This window comes from Cariama cristata, unplaced genomic scaffold, assembly GCF_000690535.1.
Source record: "Cariama cristata isolate BGI_N322 unplaced genomic scaffold, ASM69053v1 scaffold3439, whole genome shotgun sequence".
Taxonomy (NCBI): domain Eukaryota; kingdom Metazoa; phylum Chordata; class Aves; order Cariamiformes; family Cariamidae; genus Cariama; species Cariama cristata.
Window position 1 is genome coordinate 84,299 of NW_009634016.1, and position 19,590 is coordinate 103,888.

General features: G+C 36.6%; 1 protein-coding gene across 1 annotated transcript in view; it reads right to left on the minus strand.

The window, feature by feature from the left end:
* Positions 1-10,380: 10,380 nt before the first annotated feature.
* The window catches only part of LOC104166900 (usherin-like), a gene marked incomplete at its 5' end in the record, with an annotated part of 31,360 nt that continues 22,150 nt past the window's right edge, over positions 10,381-19,590 (minus strand). Inside the window, one exon of the mRNA XM_009706998.1 lies at positions 10,381-10,619. Within this exon, the coding sequence (XP_009705300.1) occupies positions 10,381-10,619 (239 nt within the window). The remainder of the gene's footprint in view (positions 10,620-19,590) is intronic.

Here is a 19,590-nt window from a genome sequence, read left to right on the forward strand (position 1 = left end):
TATAGGAGGCTTTCTTAAGATCATTAAGAAACAGGCTTTTCTTCAATGTAATGGCACTTTAAAGAGTGAAGAAAAATTGGACTAGATTTATGTATCATTTGGAATTAAGGAAGAACTTTGAAGAGAGGGGCAGCATCAAAAATAATAGAATTCCTGCCATCCTGCCTTGGACTAGCCAATATTTTCCAAGCAGATGCAGTATAACTGCAACGCTAAAAATACAAGATGAGGATTTGGCATGATTAGTCTAGATGAAAATCTAACTAAATGTCATTGTTACTGCCTTCTGGCCCTAGCACAAACCAAAACCACAAGATTTTAGAAATAAGAGACACCAGAAATTTGACGTTTATTAAAGTCAAAGCCACAGGAATATTCCATTTTGGCTATTACTTCTCATGAAATCCCTCTCTTTAATTGAACTTGTAACGCAAAGTAATTTTACACCAGCATATAAGAATCCTACAAAAATCTTACAAAGTACTGAAGTACTGGTGCGGAAGACCACAATTACACTAGCAAATGAAAAGCATTGGAAATAGTCAGTTTTCTTTCACCTGTCTCTGTGCCATTAGGTATTTGAGTCTGAGAATTTCCGGAAGCATTCATACATTCACTCTAGAAGATGAACATCCAATGAACTACTGTCTTCTAATGCTCAAACCTGCTTCAAGTTCTTTCTTTGATCTGTATCATTTCAGCCCTTTCTTTAACTAAAATGAAATGAGCCTTCATTTAATACACAGTACATGGATCTCACATGCAAGACCTTCAAGAGATGCTTGGCACCTCCCCCTGCCTCCTGGTTTGTTTTTTTTTTTAATTGAACAAACTTCATGCATTTGTGCAGTTTCTACCCTCTAGCTTTTTCTTTATTTGTTATTTTCAACAACTTTTATTTCCCTAAATCTCCCTCCCAATAAGTCCCTCCATCTTGCACCTTTTCTTAGCAGTGCACAAGCATAAAAGGAATCTCAGAAGATGTCATGCCTGAAGCAAAACACAGTGCTTCCATAACTGTTTATTTTCAGAGACATATATGAGGGCACCCACTATCCCTGCTGCACACAGAAGATGCACAGAGTACAGAAAGTCTCCTTCAACTCTCTCCTTCCCTTCTTTGCCCTTTGCCCTGTAAATACAGAATATAATCCCATCTTTAGCTTCTTCAGTGAGCTGAACAAATACATAAATGTGCCATTCTTACTGAGCAAAGGCCAGACTAGATTCTAAAACAAAAATATTTTTTTTTCACAGTCACTCTCATAAATGTGTCAATGAGTATTCTTTGTGCAGACTCCTATACAAAGTTCCTACATCAAATCCTATCAGTATTTTCTTTGGAGACAAGCAAGAGAAAGAAACACCAAATATACAGGTATGCTTTACTGGTGAAAAATAACCTTGTATAAAATAGCTCAGTACATAAGTGGTTATACTCTCAGATTATTTTATAAAAAATACAGACTTGGTACAGAGTAACTACTTAACTGATAAAAACCTTTTCTTCTGCTAATTCTTCGGTTTGTCACCTACAGAGAAAACGTCCACTACATTTCAGAGTAGTGAATCATGTTTGCACAAAATTAACAGAAGCACAACTAGAGTTGTGACAAAAGGGGAAGAAGTGCTGTTTTACAGAGCACAGGTCAAGTGGTATATTTGTGATAACCAAAAGACTCAATTCTGTAACTGCTTTTGCACAAGCAGACAGCTGAATCTAACTATGATCTAGTCTGGGAAAGGACTTTTCCACTGGCAGCTTGATATTAAAAATAGGAAAGCTACTGCTTTTACAACTTCCACAGCTGGGACTACTACATGCTCTGAAAAGTTTCCATGCACAAGTAGAAAAGATTGGTTTTAACGATGCAGTGCAGAACGTCACACAACACTGGCAAAAACGTAGTTTGGCACTAAAGCTAAGATGATGCAAAAGAATTGCAATTGCATGCCAAAGCTTGTGTTGTGTAGTTGATCTGTTAAAGTGCAAGAGGTAAATATAAGAAATAATACAGAAGGGGAGAATCTTTTATTTTTTTAACTCTGCTGTAGTGGCTACAATAAAATCTTTTCTACAATAAAAAAAATGGAAAAAAGCAAATACTTGATACTGGGGAAAAAAAAAAAATATGTTGGTGCCTAACAAAACCAGCTCATCTTACTGAAAAATATTACCCCTGTAACACTGGCAAGGTCAGCATCAGCTTGGTTTATTTGCTGTTTAAGTCCCTGATGTGCATGTTTGAAAAAGTTTTAAGTTGTTTTGTTCATAAAGCAGCACAGTTCACTTTGTTGTGCTGGATCACTCCTTTTTCTCTATACGCAGCTCCTCTTGCTACCTATCTTTAGGCTTCTTGGGATTCAGAAGGAAGGAAGAAAGGAACGTGTTTTTCAAGATGAAACTGTGAATTCATTTTAAGTACTAGCACAAAATTCTACCTAAAATGTCTGTGCAAACAGTTCTCAGGCAGAAAAAAGGATGGTTCCCCTCCTTACTGAAGCCAGCTACTTGACGGTGATATAGGAGATCTTTATCTTTCTTTCACAGAAGATGAAGATGAGGGTTCAAAATGTTCTTTTGTGAAGAGAAGAGGAGAAAATGTAAGGAGTTGGCACAAAAATTAAAAGCATTTCCAAGGAGAAGTCCTGTGGCAACAACCTAGACAGAAAGGATGCAATAGGAGCTTTCCAAGAGCTCTTTAGTGTGTGATTTAATATAAAAGTCTGACAAATGAGTGGCACCATCAAAAGTTCCCTGAGATATAAAGTGTGTTCTCCAAGTCAGCTAAACAAATGCAGTCTCTTCCTTTCTCTTTCAGTATTAGAAAGCTCAGTATAAGAATTTCTTTTGTAACAGTTTTTCCCCTCAGAAAATCTTGTTTACCTTCTTCACTTCTATGTAATAAAATGAAAAAGGATGATTCTTAAACAGCTATGTAAGGAAAAAATGCCAACAGAGAGATAAAGAATACATAAAGCCAAACTAAGCAAAAGGTTGGATTTCTCTCTGTCTGTTACAGTTTTCTTCATCTTTTTAGGGTAAGGCTGAAGCAAACAAATTTAATAGCATTTTCTGTAAAGTTGTGTTTATAGGTTAGGGAAAATACAGACTGGTCAGCCCAGCCTTTGTCCTCAGAGACACTATGCAGGAGGCTATACTCAGACACACGAAGGATAAGATGATGATTTGGAACAGTCAACATCGATTTATTACAAGCAAATTGTGCCTGATCAACCTGATTGTCTTCCATGATGAAAGACTGGCTCAGCAGTCAAAGGGGAAAGCAACCAGTGTTGTGTACCTGGGCTCTAGCAAGGGCTTCAAGATCCTGTAGGATCCTTGCCATCAGGCTGGAGAAATAGATGGACCACAGGTGGACTATAAAAGTGGGTAAAAAGCTGGCCGAACAGGCAGACCCAAAGGTTTGTGACAAGTGGCACAAAGCCCAGTGGGCAGCATTTAGAAGGAACTGGTACTGGGACCAATTCTGGTTTAATTCAATAAAACAGTTCAATTCATTAAAAAATGAATCCCAGGTGATGGGACAGAGTGTACTATATCAAAAAGTTTGCAGGCAATAAAGAAAATTGAGGGCTGCAGCAGGTACACTGCAACTCACAAATCTTGACAGGCTGGAGAAATGGGCTGACAGAAATCTTGTGAAATTCAACAAAGGCAAATGTCAGTGTCCTGCAATGCAGTTTTGGGTATTCCAGCATAAAAAAAGATACTGTCACACTGCAATGAATCCAGTGGAGTGGCACCAAAATAGCCAGAGGGCCAAAGTACATGACATATGAGAAGAGGCTGAGGGAACATGGTTTGTTCAGTCTTAAGCATGGAAGGATGGAGGAGATGGTCTTGGCTTTCCAGTTACCTCATGGAAGGACATAAAGAAGATGGAGCCACACTTTCTTGGAGCTTTACAGTGACAGAGCAAGAGGCAATAGACACAAGTTCAAACACAGAAAATTCTATATAGATATAAGGGGGGAAAAGATCACCAAAAGGCTGGTCAGATTGGCAACTGGAATAATACTTGGAAATACACTTGACTACATATGGAGACAAATCTCAAGCAGACAAAGGCCTAAACAGCTCTGGCTGGACTCACTATGAGCAGGAAGTTGGACTAGACGACTTCTCTTCCAACCTAAATTATTATATTATTCTGACTTAGTGATTAAAACTAATTTCTAACCATCTCAAACCTTATCAGTAGTCACAAAAAGAAACTCTAGAGAAAAAAATAAAATAGAAGCAGAACTTGTTCAACTCATGCAACCTTTCCTCTTTGTAGAAAATTGTCAATCAGAACTCTACACAAAGCTACCAAAAACAAAAGCAGTTCTTTCTTTTTAAAAGTTATTTGGTGAAATGAACATCTTTCCTAGTTTCATTGGGTTAATCTGAGTTTACAATAGGATATATGTTTGGAAAACATTCTTAGAGGTCACAGAATCAAACCACTTGCTCCAAAGCAGAATCAGTTTTACCCAGGCTATTCCTGACAAATGTTAATCCAACTATTCTTTAAAATCTGCAGTGTCAGAGCTTTCACTTTTTTCTCACAGTAATGTATTCCTTTGCTCAACTAGCCTGAATCTTTCAGAAAAAAATTCTCGTGAGAAAACAATATATCTTGATATATTTTAAGATTATGAGCGCATTGCTGCTTTACTCACAGTAGACATGGAGAAAAATTAATTCTCTTCTTTTAAACTACACATTTTATATACTTTAACACCATTATCACGTTTCCTTTTAGTTTTCATTTTTCTAAACTATGTCATTTTCTTCAGTCTTTCGTCTTACATTGTTTTTAGACCTCCAATCTGGTTCATTTTCTTGGGTTTCAGTTGTAATGCATTCCATAAATTTCTTTTGGGATGCTAGAAAAGGCCCGTTTATTTGGCTCCATACGCTAATGAAAATATTTGTGCCTTCTACTATGAAATGTTTGCTCAAGATTATATGGAGTGGAATCTGGTTTACATTACTGCAAAAAGAGTTCACTGTGATGAAGAGCTACGGGGAGACCCAACACTGAATGACCACAGTAGTTCTCAGCACTTCTGCTCCGAACAAATGTAAATGACATTTGTGCAGCGTTCCATGGCAAACTCATTACGAAACATCCTTACTGGAAAGATTCTCCACTCTGAGAAATGTGTGTGTATCTGAGTCAGAACCTGGCAGTAAAAACACTAGGCAAGATACTTTTTTTAAAATACACATTTTTAAGACCACTTCACAACACTAAAAATGTCATTGTAAAAAAGCTCTACCTCTAATGCTGAATATATGAACATCTTACCTCATACAGTTATTTCCTAATTATTACAGAGCTGAGTTCACATCATGTAGGGGTTGGCAAAGAGTACATATTCCAGGTAAGATCCACTTCTTTTTAAGTGTAGTATTCTATTTCAGAAAATTTGGATTCAAAGCAAGGCCAAACACAAAAGTGTCTTCAGAGTGGACTGCATTTTGATCAATATTACGTGAATAATTTCCTTTTTAAACAAGTAGCATCCAAGAGGAATCACATTAAGATAGTAATAGCTAATTCATCTGTTTTTAAAATATCACAAAGAATCTTTCATTCACCTGAAAAAAATGAATTATTTTATCACTAAATAAGTAAATACCTCCCTTCTCACATGGATGTGTAAATGTAACTCCTGACACGAAGCTCAAATTGTATTTTAAGCAACGCATAAAGCATCTTTGGAGGATTTGTTTTGCTCCATTTCATATAAAGAATACGTATATTATTTACAAAATCCACTACACAACACCACAGAATTGTCATTTTATGTTCAATATCATATTTGAAAAGTAGTATTTTGAGAGGTCAGAAGGAACGTAAGCTTCCACACAACCATTTTGCTACTCCACGATTTATTTCTTTTGTAGCAATTGAGTCACTCTTCACACAGTGAGCAGTTCTTACGTATCCCTATAGATATACTGAGTTTCTCTTCCTGGAGCCCAACTATAACTCCATAGCATGGAGTCAAGGAGCTTTCTTGTTCATTCATGTGTCCAATTGATTGCAATTTCTATCCTTTCTAACGATAATAGGACCTATCCCATCAGCTCTGCCACAGACTTTGTCTGGCAATGGGGAGGAAAGATTCAAAAAAGTGACTTGTGTAATCCGTAACTGTACTTTAGACAACTAAATTGCAGTCCTGAAACTCCTAGCTCAGATGTCATTGTATCCCAGAGACATTCAGGGTTCAATTTTCAACCACTTGCTCTTTGGGCCTCGAAGTTCCTTTACAAAGAATTCAGTAGTTTGGCATCTATTTTCTTAATAAAACCTGAAAACTAAACTTCTCTAGCTGTCTCAGGAGTTTAAGCTCCAGTATATTTGCTCTAGAAAAAACTACTGCACAGCTTTTTGACAGGATTTTCTACAAAGTTTAAACAAGGGCACTGTTTCTATCTGAAGGCATAAGTATCCACCAATATACTCAATCGGGTGCACATGAGCTTTCTCGGGCAGTCATGTTTTCAAAGTAAAACAAAAAGTTAAAGCCGCCCAACCCTCAGGAGATATTTATAAGTTATGAATCCTGAACAGAAGGAAGTGCCTCAAATTAGAACCAAAGTTGATCCTAAGCAGGGCTCGTTTACACAGGCCAAAATTCATACATCAGTTTTTATTTCATCCATTCAGGCATCTCAAGTCCTAACTCTCAGCCAAGAAGCAAAAAGTAATTGAGGAAAAACTCTTTTCATAAATACATCTGTTGGCTTGTTGTTGACATTCAGACACACACTTCAGCAGTTCAGTAAGCTGTTTTCCATGGATTTTATTCAATGATCTCGAAGGATCTTACTTGTGAGTCTTGGTACACCCCTGCTAGAAAGTACATGAAGACTCTAATTTCCCTGCAGAGCACACTATTCTCACCCTTTTGTTAGCAGTGAAAGCCAAGTTAACAAGACATCATGCTCATTACCTTCATCCTCAGGCTTTTCTTGGACTCAGCCATTAGACTCAGTCATTAAAGACATAATACAAGTATAATTAGCATAATTTGAATTTAGAAGATATTCAAACAACTCTGCTATTTACAGTTCTTTGAACTCCAAGCTTGCCTGTCTACACCCTGTATAAAATAGATAGTACCCCTCTTCATTACTTGAGAACTAGAAAGACAAACACCAGTCTTACTGTAGCATTCTGACTCCAAACCAACAGCCGCATCACACAAGCTGCACTGATAAAGCAAACCGCATGAAATAACTGATTCATAAAACCTTCTAGCCATTTCCATGGGGCCTTTAAGTACAAACTCCTGCATTAAGTAGAATCTGAACTTCAGCTCCCCATCTATTAAATCAGAATGATAGCACTTTGCTGTCTCACGGGGAAGATGTGACGATAAACACCCGAATACCCCAATCTTCAGAGTGATAGGAGACGGATGAGTTCCTTAGCTAAAACAAGAACACTAACAGTTCCTTTGCCTTGTGATATTTTGATAGATACAACAAATGCTGTTGTATCTAAGAACTTCAAGGGATATGAATAAGTATTAAAAATTAAGTCTGCACCTTTTGGGAAATTATATTGCACATGCCTAAAATACTTCTTCACAGTTTGAAGAGCTGAGAAGTTGCATGTGGATAGTTCTGGCAGAAGCAATCCTTTTCTTTACCTGACTTCCCCTCATCTAATGTATACTCAGAGCACATCTTCCTGTGCAGCTGGAGGCTTTGTTACACACAGAAGGATGCTGGTTAGTGCAGTCAGTGTTTATCACCTAACTTTTTTTTTTTTAAAGATGAATTTGGAAAATTTCCCAGATTATACATCTGCCCCTATTACTTGCACCTCAGAGTACAAGATCAGCCAGGGAGGTAGTGAGGACAACCGCATTTATTGGCAACAAACAAACTGATCTACCTTTTTCTATATTAGCAGTAGGAGATCCCAGACACACTAAGAAGTATCTGTCTGCTGACTGACATACACAAGTCAGCACATTTTTGTGTCAAAAGTGTGCACAGTTGCATCACACTAAAGCTGTTCCATCTATAAAGCACAATTGCCAACTGCTTGTCTTTAGAGACGGGTGATAAGAGAGGGTCTCAACAACAAAACAAGGGCAGAGTACAGAAATAATATTTTGCATTCCCTTAAGTGTCTGTCTTTCTAAACTCTTGGATTTCCTATAATTTTCCCCCCCATCTGTGTTTTGGAAGAAGGACTGATGATCTACTTAGGAAAACCCAGATTTATATTTTTCAGAAACATTATTGAGCTGCCAAGCACCTGAATTACACAATTTTAGGTATCAAAACAGGCTGATTTAACCTGATAGTCAGTTATTACCAGCAGATGTCTGGACAAATTGCCTAGCATGTTTTGGTTCTAGGTCATCTCCAGATACTCAGACTAATAGCTGGTCAAAAAGAACGAACACAATCCAAAGCAATAATAAGTTATATTTATCCACACAGCATTATCAACCATCAGGTATCAGTATGAAGGGAGCTTTATTTTAATATCTTCTTCCAACCCGTTTGTTCAAACTCTCTCAAATCATCTCAGTCGATGAACCTTGTTCAGCTCAGTAAACCTTATTCAAGACCTCAGTCTCAGCCCATGGAACATAACTGAACCCTAGACTGAATCAGAGCTTAGGTAGGTTAGTGTTGGGCTTGCTTGGTTACAAAGACAGGTATGTTATCAATCCCAATAGTGCAACACCCTCTTCCCTAACACTCTCAGAGACTTCTGATGAGAAGTAGGAAATTCAGTGACACTCATAATTCTTTACCCGTCTGATTAAACCATTTAACTATACCACAGTGATGAGGCTGAATGGAGCTCCAGTGAGAAAAACTGCAGCTTACAATTCCTTTCATGTTTAGATCATCACAACTGACAACAAAAGAAACACAAAGATATTTTTTGTTTTACTAAATATATGATAAAGGGTGCAAACTCTGACATCAGGAAAACCATCAAGCAATTTGGATGAGGAAAGGAGCCCAAAAGCTGTTCCTACAGATTTCCGCACAGAGACAAGTTTTGCAAATCAATGTGGTGTCAATATTTAACTTACATACTATCGCTTGTTATTATTATTTGACTATCAGTCAAATAAGCACCTAGAAAGAAATAAAAAATGGAAGTGATCTTCAACTTTTTTTTAAATCAGATTCATTGAGTGACCACAGAGAAGCAAGGAGGTGATTTTTAGTTTAAATAAAAACTGAATTTGCACACATGTACTTGCAAGTACCAAGATACTTGTGCTCACATGTTCTTGCCAGAATTACCTGTGGTAACCCAGAAGACAAGGGATGTCAACTGAGTGCTCTCCAAATCTTTGGCATTCTTTTGTGTGTCAACGCTGCGTGGTTTTTGCAGCCCTTATCTGTCTTAGCAAACAAGGCTTAGTACCAGGTTAAGTTGTATCACTCTGTGGTGTGGCCTTCACACCACCAGCACACCATCTAATGCTTCTCTCACTGTTGTTTAGATTCCTTTTAGATTTCCCCTTCTTGCTGTCAGTCTCATGACTTGAGATATAGATGCACATCTTTCGTACACTTTTTTTAAACCTTCAGCTCTGCCATTTCTTTTTTTAAACACTCATGCTTCACGCACATTAATGCAATATTTCACTTACAGACCTCTACAACATCTCAAACACACAACCAGGTTCATTTTTCCAAAAAATATACTGTCTATATATTTGCTTTACCCCAGCAGTGAAGACACCAGGAAATTATGAGAATCACAGAACGTTGGATAATTGGTCTACTTCGGTCTGAAAAACTCTGAGTTCCAAAATAAATAAATAATCAAAAAAAAAAAAAAAAAAAAAGAGAGAAGATAATACCCCAAGGCCCAGAAACAGCAGACTTCTGTCAGATTTTGCAGGTTTTTTTCTTTCCTTGACAAAACAAACAGGATCACAACACAAATGTTCTGAACATGGGAGAGCATGCCTTTTGAGTGCCTCTGTAACCTCAGGAATCAAAAAGACATCAAAGAAAACATGTCTTACTATTCATAGCAAATTAATTGAAAAGTTTTTAATCCCAGAAGAGTAAATAAAATTCATCTTATATTTACCACTAGGAAATGAGTCAAATATGCAGCAACATTAACCTTCATGTATATAAGTGTGTCCAAAGGCAAGGGACTACAAATCCCACAGGTCCAATAACTTTTTCCACAGGCTTTTCATGAGAGAATTGAAATAGCCCATACATCCCTAACAATCACATTATGTTCATAAATTAAAAACTACAGATTTTACCATGAAAGTTATATAGAAGATGAAAATAAATGGTAAAACAAATGCAGAGTACAACTGGTACATTTTCTAAGTCATTTCAACTCATTTACCTGTAAAGTAAGTATTGGTGGGGAGAGCGGAACTAGCGAATCTGTAATATCCATTTCCTGGGAAACGGATCCCTTTCATTACTTCTGTACTCAATGTAGCTAAAGATGAATCCATCCTTTCCACCTGGTAGATGGGAGAAGGCCCATTAAGTTCTTCAGGTTCATTCCAATTTATCTTTACTGTTGTGCTGTTTATTCCTTCAACTCGAGGGGCACTAATTTTTCTTGGAGCTGTGCATTAAAAAAAAATTATCTAGGTATCATTGTCCATAATACTCAGGAAATTATTTATTGCAGATAACATAATTTTTGCAAAACATCCTGCTTCTGTTTCTGAATATCTTAAGAATAAACACAGATATCCATAGAATCTTAATTAGGAAAAATAAAAACAAAACTAAAAATCATTCTTAACCTAAGAACATACTTCCAATTCCACAAGAAATACCTTATTTGCTTATTCAGGTTTTGGATAAATGTCTCTAGTGTTACATCAAAAAAATTTTTTTTCATAATCTTTAAGAATCTGAATCAACATCTTCATAAAAAGTATATTTGTATTCCCTCTGATTAGCCTCTCATGCCCTAGTCACTGTAACCATGTATCTGTATGAGTTTCAGCATTGGATTTGAGTGAAAGACTAGAGGAGAATCTGAATAGTTAATTAACGCGTTACATCTCAGCAGTATGGTATACAACAACACAAGTCTTTCATCACTGAACTTATCCTCGTGAACAGGAGCAGAACAGCTATCCATCCACAATACTGAAGGCCCATTAAGTTGTTTTCCTCATGGTGTGCACACAAGACACCAGCATATGTTCAGATAATTATTCAGTTCAAGAAAATGATCCTCTCCAACTTTTCTCCACCAACAGTGGTGCACAATAAGACTCCACAGAAGACTGTTTCCACGAAGGTATCAGCATAAGATAGTTTTATGTTATTACAGTGATTCTCCTACCGTTAAAACCAATACTCTGATATTTTAAACATTCTGATAGCATTGGTCACTCTATAGCTGAGTTATGAACAAAAGCTTTTGTTTGTTGTGGTTTGGTTTTTTTTTAAAAAATACTGTACAGAAAGCCACTGGAGGGCAGCATGACCTGTTTGGATAATGGCATGATGGTCATACAGGTGAGAAAAATGGACCATCACTGAAACAATAAAAGACGTCATCTGGAGAAGTACAAGAACATTCTACTACCTATAGAATCTATATCCATCTTATCTTGCCTTTTTTTCTTCCCTTTCTTTCCCTGATAAAGAAAAGGATTTAACAACAGAAACTTCATTTGTACCCAGGAAGTGAAATACAATGACAACTTGTAAAAATTACTTGTTCCCATAATGACATAGTAAAGAGCAATAAACGCCTTTCAAGAACAATAAAACCTGAATAAAAATACGGGTCTTCAAAATCTGACATATTACTTCACAGCACAGCATTGTACATAGTGTGAGTTCTTTAAAGAAGGAGAGATTGCTTCATTTAGAATGAATTAATAACAACCTTTTAAACATTTGCGCATTTCCAAGATCATTAACATATTTCTCATTTTTCCTATTTGCCTGTAGCACGTTACTACTTTTTTTTTTTTTCTTTTCTTTCCTTTTCTTTGCCTCCCCACTAACTTGATAAATATTCTTCTTGGAGAATGGAGGGAGTGGGGAAACTGGGAAACTGCCAATGGCACTGTGCTGTAAATTCCTGCTTAGGTATCGTTTATGACTTCACAATCTAATTAGTATCTCACACTATGGTAGAAATTTACAATGTCAAAATTGAAGTAATGCAGCGTGAGGTCATAAGCTTTCCTGCATAAGTAGGGCACAGCACTAATGAATTGTGGTATTAATGCACAAGTTTAAATAGAAAACATGGCTTAACAAAACCTCACCTTTGAGGGAACTAGCGTACGTCAGCATTTTAAATGTGAACATAAGAGGTTGAGCCCTCCAGTTCAGCTTACTGATGGCAAAACAGAAATGTTAAAATTCATCATTTCTAAAACACATACAGCTAACTAACACTCATGACAATAACTATATCTTATTTTAAAGTCTAGTATTAATAAGCGGCAGTTACTTGGACCATAATTATGGCATCTCTGATACCGAAACCTGAAGCTTTTATGGGGCTTATGCAATTAACTACTTAAATGCATCGTAACACTTGCTTCTCTGACAGGGAAGTATTGATTTTTTAATCATTTTCAAGTCTCCTCTAGCACAAATAAATGTACTACAGTTACAGTTAATGCACTGTGTACACGCATTAAACACTGGCATGACACAATTTATTATTTTGTGATATATGGAACAGAAGCCTACCCTTTCAGAAAGTAGACATCCTTGCTATAACGTTAGTATTTAAACTACAGTCTCAATGATGCTTGAGAATTCTTGTGCATCAAGACAGTGGAAGACTGGACATAATCGGTTACATAAGTAAAAAACAAACAGAAAACCAAACTCAGCACAGGAACAGGCAGGACTGAAAATAGATCTGTAGCACTAGCCCAGCAGGGTACCAAAAGCTGAAATTAAAAATATTCAAGACTAAAAGATACAGTATATATCTTCCTAAAGGTGTCACTGTGGTACCTGTAGCTACTTTCTGAAAGATGAATCGACTATAATTTTACCTATTTAATTTTTTTTAGTCACGTTCTGTTAAGACACATCTGTCAAAATAATGAGCGTACTACATTTTAGTGGATTCAAAGTCACATTTTGTATATTTTAATTATGTAGTTTTAATGTCTTGCTATATAATACATATTTAATATATTATAAAGCTAAAACAGTATTTAAAAGCCCATGATTGCTGCATGCCATTGTGTTGCAGAGGGCACAAAAAAGACCAATAAAGACAGATGGTCCATACAGCTTATGTTGAAGTCATATATCTAAATATAGATGTTGCTACACAGGTCATTACAAATAAGCCTTTCCCATGTGTTTATGCACACACATGTACACAAAAATGAAGTTGGTAAGTAAAAAGCAGTTAATTTTGTTTTGTTTGAAATAATATCATTTTAGTTTTAGACTCAAAGACAGATGCCAGCATTTCCCTCTGAACAGATGGTAATTCCATCTAATAGTGCATCTCTGTATTAGTAAGGTCTGTTGTGTATACAAACAGTAATAAACACTTGGTAAGGATCAAAATAAATTTTAATTGTTGACATTAAATTCTGGCAGCCATGGTTCTAAGGATACAATACTCCTTTCTCAAGTCTGTCAGGTTTACTAATACAACTGCTAAAGCTTTTCCATACTCTGCCAGATTCTTGCCCCAGGAATAACATATTTACACTGTGGCTAAATTTAACAGGCTTACATATGTTTGAAGAACTACTGCTCAGTATACTGTAGGTAGATATTTGTGCACCCTTCCACAGAAGCCTTCAATCAGCCACTCTGAAAACTTCAGGAAGGTAACAGTAACAAAAAGTATACAGTTTAATTACTGCTCAGTTGAATTCAAAAGGCAAGCATACAAATTAAAACAGAAATGCTTGGCAAATTTGAGGACAAAAACTGAAAGATTTTTTTTTCACCTCAGAGTTTACCTTGCAGGTAAAATTACATGCCTCACTATTGGTCATCCGTTTCATTTTTGCTACAAGTTCTTATTCCAGAGCACCCTAAGATTGCCATAGCATTTCTGGTATGATCTTTTCTTTCTCTGCCCTTCACAATAGTAACAGTAAATGAGTCAAGAAATAATACTTATATCTTCTGACAATATTTTGATTTTTTTAGAAGAGTCTTTAGAGTCCATTTTGGACTCTTCCCCCAAAAAGAATAAAAACCACCCATAATGGATATCAAAAGAAAATTTAATAACATGGATAAGTTACAATCATATTTCTTTAAAAATAGATGTAATACACCGTATTTTTTAAAAATCATGAAAAATATATTGCTTCCACCATATGGGACAACCAACAACTCACCAACCGATTTAAGATGCAGCATATTGAGCTGACCATATGTTACAGTGCTGTTGAATGGCTGAGTGATTCATGCCCGTCACATTCTAGTATATCAATTAAAGCTCCTTGAAGTCTGCATGATTTGTGTCTCTGTTATTAAACCCTGCTAATTCATCCCACTTACACATCTGTTATAAATCTCTAGGAGTGCTGCATGATTCATGGCAATCTGTGAGCATGGTACAGCAAATTCTTCTCCTTGTAATTAACAGTAAATTGTTTTACTGCCATGCAATGAATTTTTCAGTTATATTGCAAATGAACTCCTAAATGCACGGTTCTTTCCTAAGAACTGACTTATATTATTAGGCAATTAAAAAGTATTGCTTTGAACCAAAAGCTTTTAATCAAGAGGAATGCAACTTAAACATAGCTTAAAAACCTTGCAAATTTGACACAGAGGGAAAAGAACAAACTGAGCTATTTTCTGAAGCATAGTAAGTAGTTGGTAGGGGAGAAGAAACAAATAACTTTTGAGTCCCTACTAATTGCCTGAAACTCAAAGAGCCGTTTAACTACAGCTTGAACACTTGGCAAGACAAGTTTGAGCAGATACCATTTATCTCAGAAGTTACTTAAGTGATCTGTCATTACGAAATTTCTCAGATTACTTTACACTTTTCTAATTGTAAAACAGTGTCTTTATTCTTGAAATAAATAATTGGATAATTAGCCAAGCTGAATCATCAGAGGATTCCAATGCTGCTCAAGTGTTCTTGTCAAAGGTGAAGCAAATTCATTTCAGCTTTGCCTCTGCAGCTTTCTGAAGAGGCTTTGATTTTTTTCCCCGCTACATTCTTGGCAGCAGCCTCAAATTCATGAGTCCATACATCAAGTCAGTAGTTTAACAACAAATGAAATTAAATTCAAAGAAGGGAAACTAATTGAAGGACAGCAACAAAAGTGTTTGGTAATGTGCTTTTTAATATGGCATGCCACATTTGCATGATAATTTTTCCTTTTTAGCATGGAGCAGAAAGTGACTAGCTTAATGAGGGATTATTCAAGACAGGAATGAACAAAATGCATTCATAACTAAGAACAAAGATTGTATTATGAAACGGAAACAGGCAACTGCCGAGAAGTAACTGGATGATTGGTTTATGCATTATGAATAAAAAGGTAGAAAAATATTTATATTAGTATTCACTAATGACTATATATACAAGATTGTTGTAATTAAAATTATAAATTAACATATTAAGAGTGCTTGTTTAATCACTTTGTGTCCTATTCACAATGAAGAGACTTATGTACATGCATGCAAAACAATCTGTGTTTCCAGGCCAGCAGCAAATGGCCCTCGTATTTCTCTTCCGTAACAAAGGAAAATATACATTACTTACTCCCTGTTTAATGGGGATTTGTGATTTTAAAATTAAGGCATAGCATTTTGCAGAAAAGCAGTCTATGACAGGCATAAACAAATGTTGTAGTGCCAAGACAAATGGGTTGAGGCTTTTGAAAAGGGTTTGCACCAAATCTTATTCATGAATGGAAAAAATGGACAAATTACTCAGATTAAAAGGGTAATCAAAAAGAAAATGACATCAAGGAGCATAAGACAGCCCAGAAAGCCCATCAGCATCATTACCCCAGCAAACCCAGAGGCAACTCCAAAGCCACCAATACAACTGCTTGAGAAGTCTGCCAAGAAGCCAGATGCAGCTGGTGCTGGAAGAATATCTTCCACAAATTAGCTTCTGAACCCTGTAATTGCCATCAACAGCAAAGGATCAGGAATACAATGTGCTGGGGTAAATGGCAGCAATCACAAAGCCATACTTGGTGTGTCTTAAAAAATGCTTTTTAAATGAAGTTTAAAAAAAAATTAACAAGGGCAAAAGAAAGACAAACTTAACTACAAGAAATAAGCTCAGTCACACAGTAGTTAATGAAACATAGCTGTATAGATTGTTTAACGCACCCTTTCACTATCCGGTTTGAGAGGGGTAGCATAAGCAATTGTACTGATCCAGGTACTCATGTGGCTAATTACATCCTGTTGAAATGCCAGAAATTGCTGGGAATAAAAAGGTGTTTTTCTCTGCCTGACTGAAGAATTCGGAAAACATGCATGTTTTGTCTTGGTAGATGTTACAAAGAATAATGCAAGTAATTAATACTTCTATGCAAACACATTGTTCAAAAAAACCTAATCAAAAAAAAAAAAAAACCACACTTTTAAGGGACTGGGTTTTTCACTAGTACCAGCTAGTATAGTACTATAGATTCCAAAGCACCAGCTCAGAATCCTACACAAGATAAAACCACAGAGCAAAAAGTGCTTTTGGAAATAAAAAAATAGCCTAAGACATGGTAACAATGACAGGCTGAATGCCATTCTCAAAAAAAAGAAGAAACAGGAATTGGAACTCAGCAGAACATGGAGAAAGGAATAAAATAAAATGTGGCTCCAAGTGTTGAGATGAAAAACATATAATTACTGTCCAGCACTGCTTTCAGTTACATACATACAGTTCCACTTGATGATATTGGGGCAGCAAAGACAAAAACGAAGCTCAAATTGGATTCCAAATTTTCAAACACTGTATGATAAATGAGCTTTTTCCTCGTCTATCAGCCAAGGCTTTCAATGGCATGTGCACAATATCGCAGTGCATAAAGAGTATCTAAAATACCACAAGGACTATGGAATGTGCATCCTCTTAATTTAATGTTTAAAATACTGAAAAAGTATGAAACACTTTTTAAATATTTGAGGTTTTAAAAGTCAGCTATTTGTGTATCTGTATCTGAACATACCAAATTGAGGTTCTCTTTCTGTTCAGCCGCCTTCTCTTTGAGTAACAGAAATGGGTTCTCTTCTTCCGTTACCTTGACATGCTTGCTTTGATCTTTCATCCCAATACAGCGTTACTGTGTAACATTGATCTTCCAACACTTTGCGCCACTCTCTGAGCTGCATCATGGGCAAGTTCTCTTATTTATCACACCTATTCTTCTTCCTGGTTTCATATGCATTTGTGACAACTTCCACTCAGATCTTTTATAAAAAAATAACTTGATTCTTAATAATACTGTTTTGTTTGCTTCCTCATTCTTTCTCCTCACATTGGTAATAAAAGACAATTAAGTTAGAACATTTACAAACATCTTGGGTGTATATATTGGTGAGGAGGAGATTTTTTGCCAGTCTGACAGACGCAAGGACGTATGGCTGATTTTAGTTTTCTTTCACTCTCCTTCTGCAAAGCTACTCATGAGATTCCCTGGTATGGATGCCTATACTGAACCACGTCAGAAGGGATCTATTTGTTATGTTTGCTTTCGGATTATTTTAAGAAATTCTAAGTTATATTCCAAAAGACTTCTCATTGAAAGATCAGCAGACTGTTTCTGATGCTTCTGCTCCCTCAGGTCTTACCCCTAAATTCTGGCCCTGATGGTAGAAGTGTCTTTTTTATGTCTTTTAAACCCTTTCTCAAAACCTCTTCTTTTTCTTCCTCAGCATTTTTGTTTCTAATGATTTCACACCCTTGTTTTTGCCCTTGGTTTTATTTGCTGTGTTACATCATCTAAAAAAACCACATTGCCAGAGAAAAAAAAAGAGAATGATAGATTTTGAAGAGTGACTTTTTTTATAACCAGTCTTCAGATTAAGCTAATGGATATGAATAAAGCTTAAAAATTACTTGAGACTTCTAAGTGGCAAATTTTAGAAGGCATTGGCAATTCCAAAAGCAAGCCCCTTGCTCATATACATCAGTTGAGCACACCAAAATCACAGTCACCAAAGTACCCATTGATTTAAATGCTCTGTGTGATAAATCAGTACTCCACACATGGAAGGAGCAGAGATGGTTTTCCATTATCCTCCTCAGGATCAGGGGAGAAGAATTAGTCTAACTTAGTATAACCTCTAGCCCAACTTGGAACACAATTCAAAGCTCCTGGATTGTGCTACAACACAAGGGGACCATCATGCCGGAGCACATTTCAGTCGAGACTTCCTCCAAAAATCTCCCTTTGCCAGGGCATGGAGGGGGGCTGGCGTTCAGCCAGGGAGGCTGTGTCAGTGCCAGAGAGACATTCCTTCACGAAACAGAACTCCTCAACAGTCCGAGAAAAGCAATTTTAATATCATTTTGCACAATTCAGTGACACAAAAGGATATTAATGGACTAAGACTTGATCATCTATTTTTACAAATGACAGGGACTGGTTTCTCCTAACTTTGTTCCAAGTTTGAACTTGTTTTGATCTTAAAGTCATCACAAAAGTAGTGTTTCTTTTAATCTTTCTTTGGAAACATGGTTTTACAGAACTTCACAAAATGAAACATGCACACAAAAAAACCTGGATGGAGATTATTTAACAATTTTCTCCAGAAATGAAAAATGTGAATGGTGGAAGATAAAATTGTATGCAAAATTTAAGTGTTTTACTCTTTAATTTGTCAAAATTTAAGACATTGCATTAACATGCTTTAAAAACATAAAAGGAACCTAATACAGGACTGGTTCTTTGCTGTCAAGGCTTACAACAGTAAGCAGGAAAAGGCTACACTGCAAAATAGTTAACAAATGGGGACGTGCCTGTTATTCTATTTTGTATTCTCCTGTCTTCTCTAATGTGGTAGGTCTCTAAGTATTAACACAACCAGGGAGGAGATGGTCATAAACAAGCTATCAAGCATAACTAAGCTATTGTTTCTCAATCTTTTAATAAATATATAAATGCAAAGTTGGGCCATTTGTAGTAATAAGGTGTGCCATTTAGGCCACATTTGTTTCCATGGCTATCAGTGCAGACTGGAATGCTTTTCCTGGCACAACTATGTGTTATGGGATAAAGTCAAGTAGGAGGCCAGCTTGAAACTTTAAGAGGTAGCAGTATGAGGAAATAAAATAAATTTTGAAATCAGCAATTCAGTAAGAGAATCACAGAATGGTCCAGAGGTCCTTTCCAACCTCAACATCTACTCCAACCCCCCTGCCAAAGCAGAGTCACCTACAGCAAGTTGCACAGGAATGCGTCCAGGTGGGTTTTGAATATCTCCAGACTCCACAACCTCTCTGGGCAGCCTGTTCCAGTGCTCTGCCACCCTCAAAGTATACAAGCTCTTCCTCATATTCAGGTGGAACTTCCTGAGTTTCAGTTTGTGCCCATTGCCCCTTAACCTCTCGCTGGGCACCACTGAAAAGAGTCTGGCCCCATCCTCTCAAC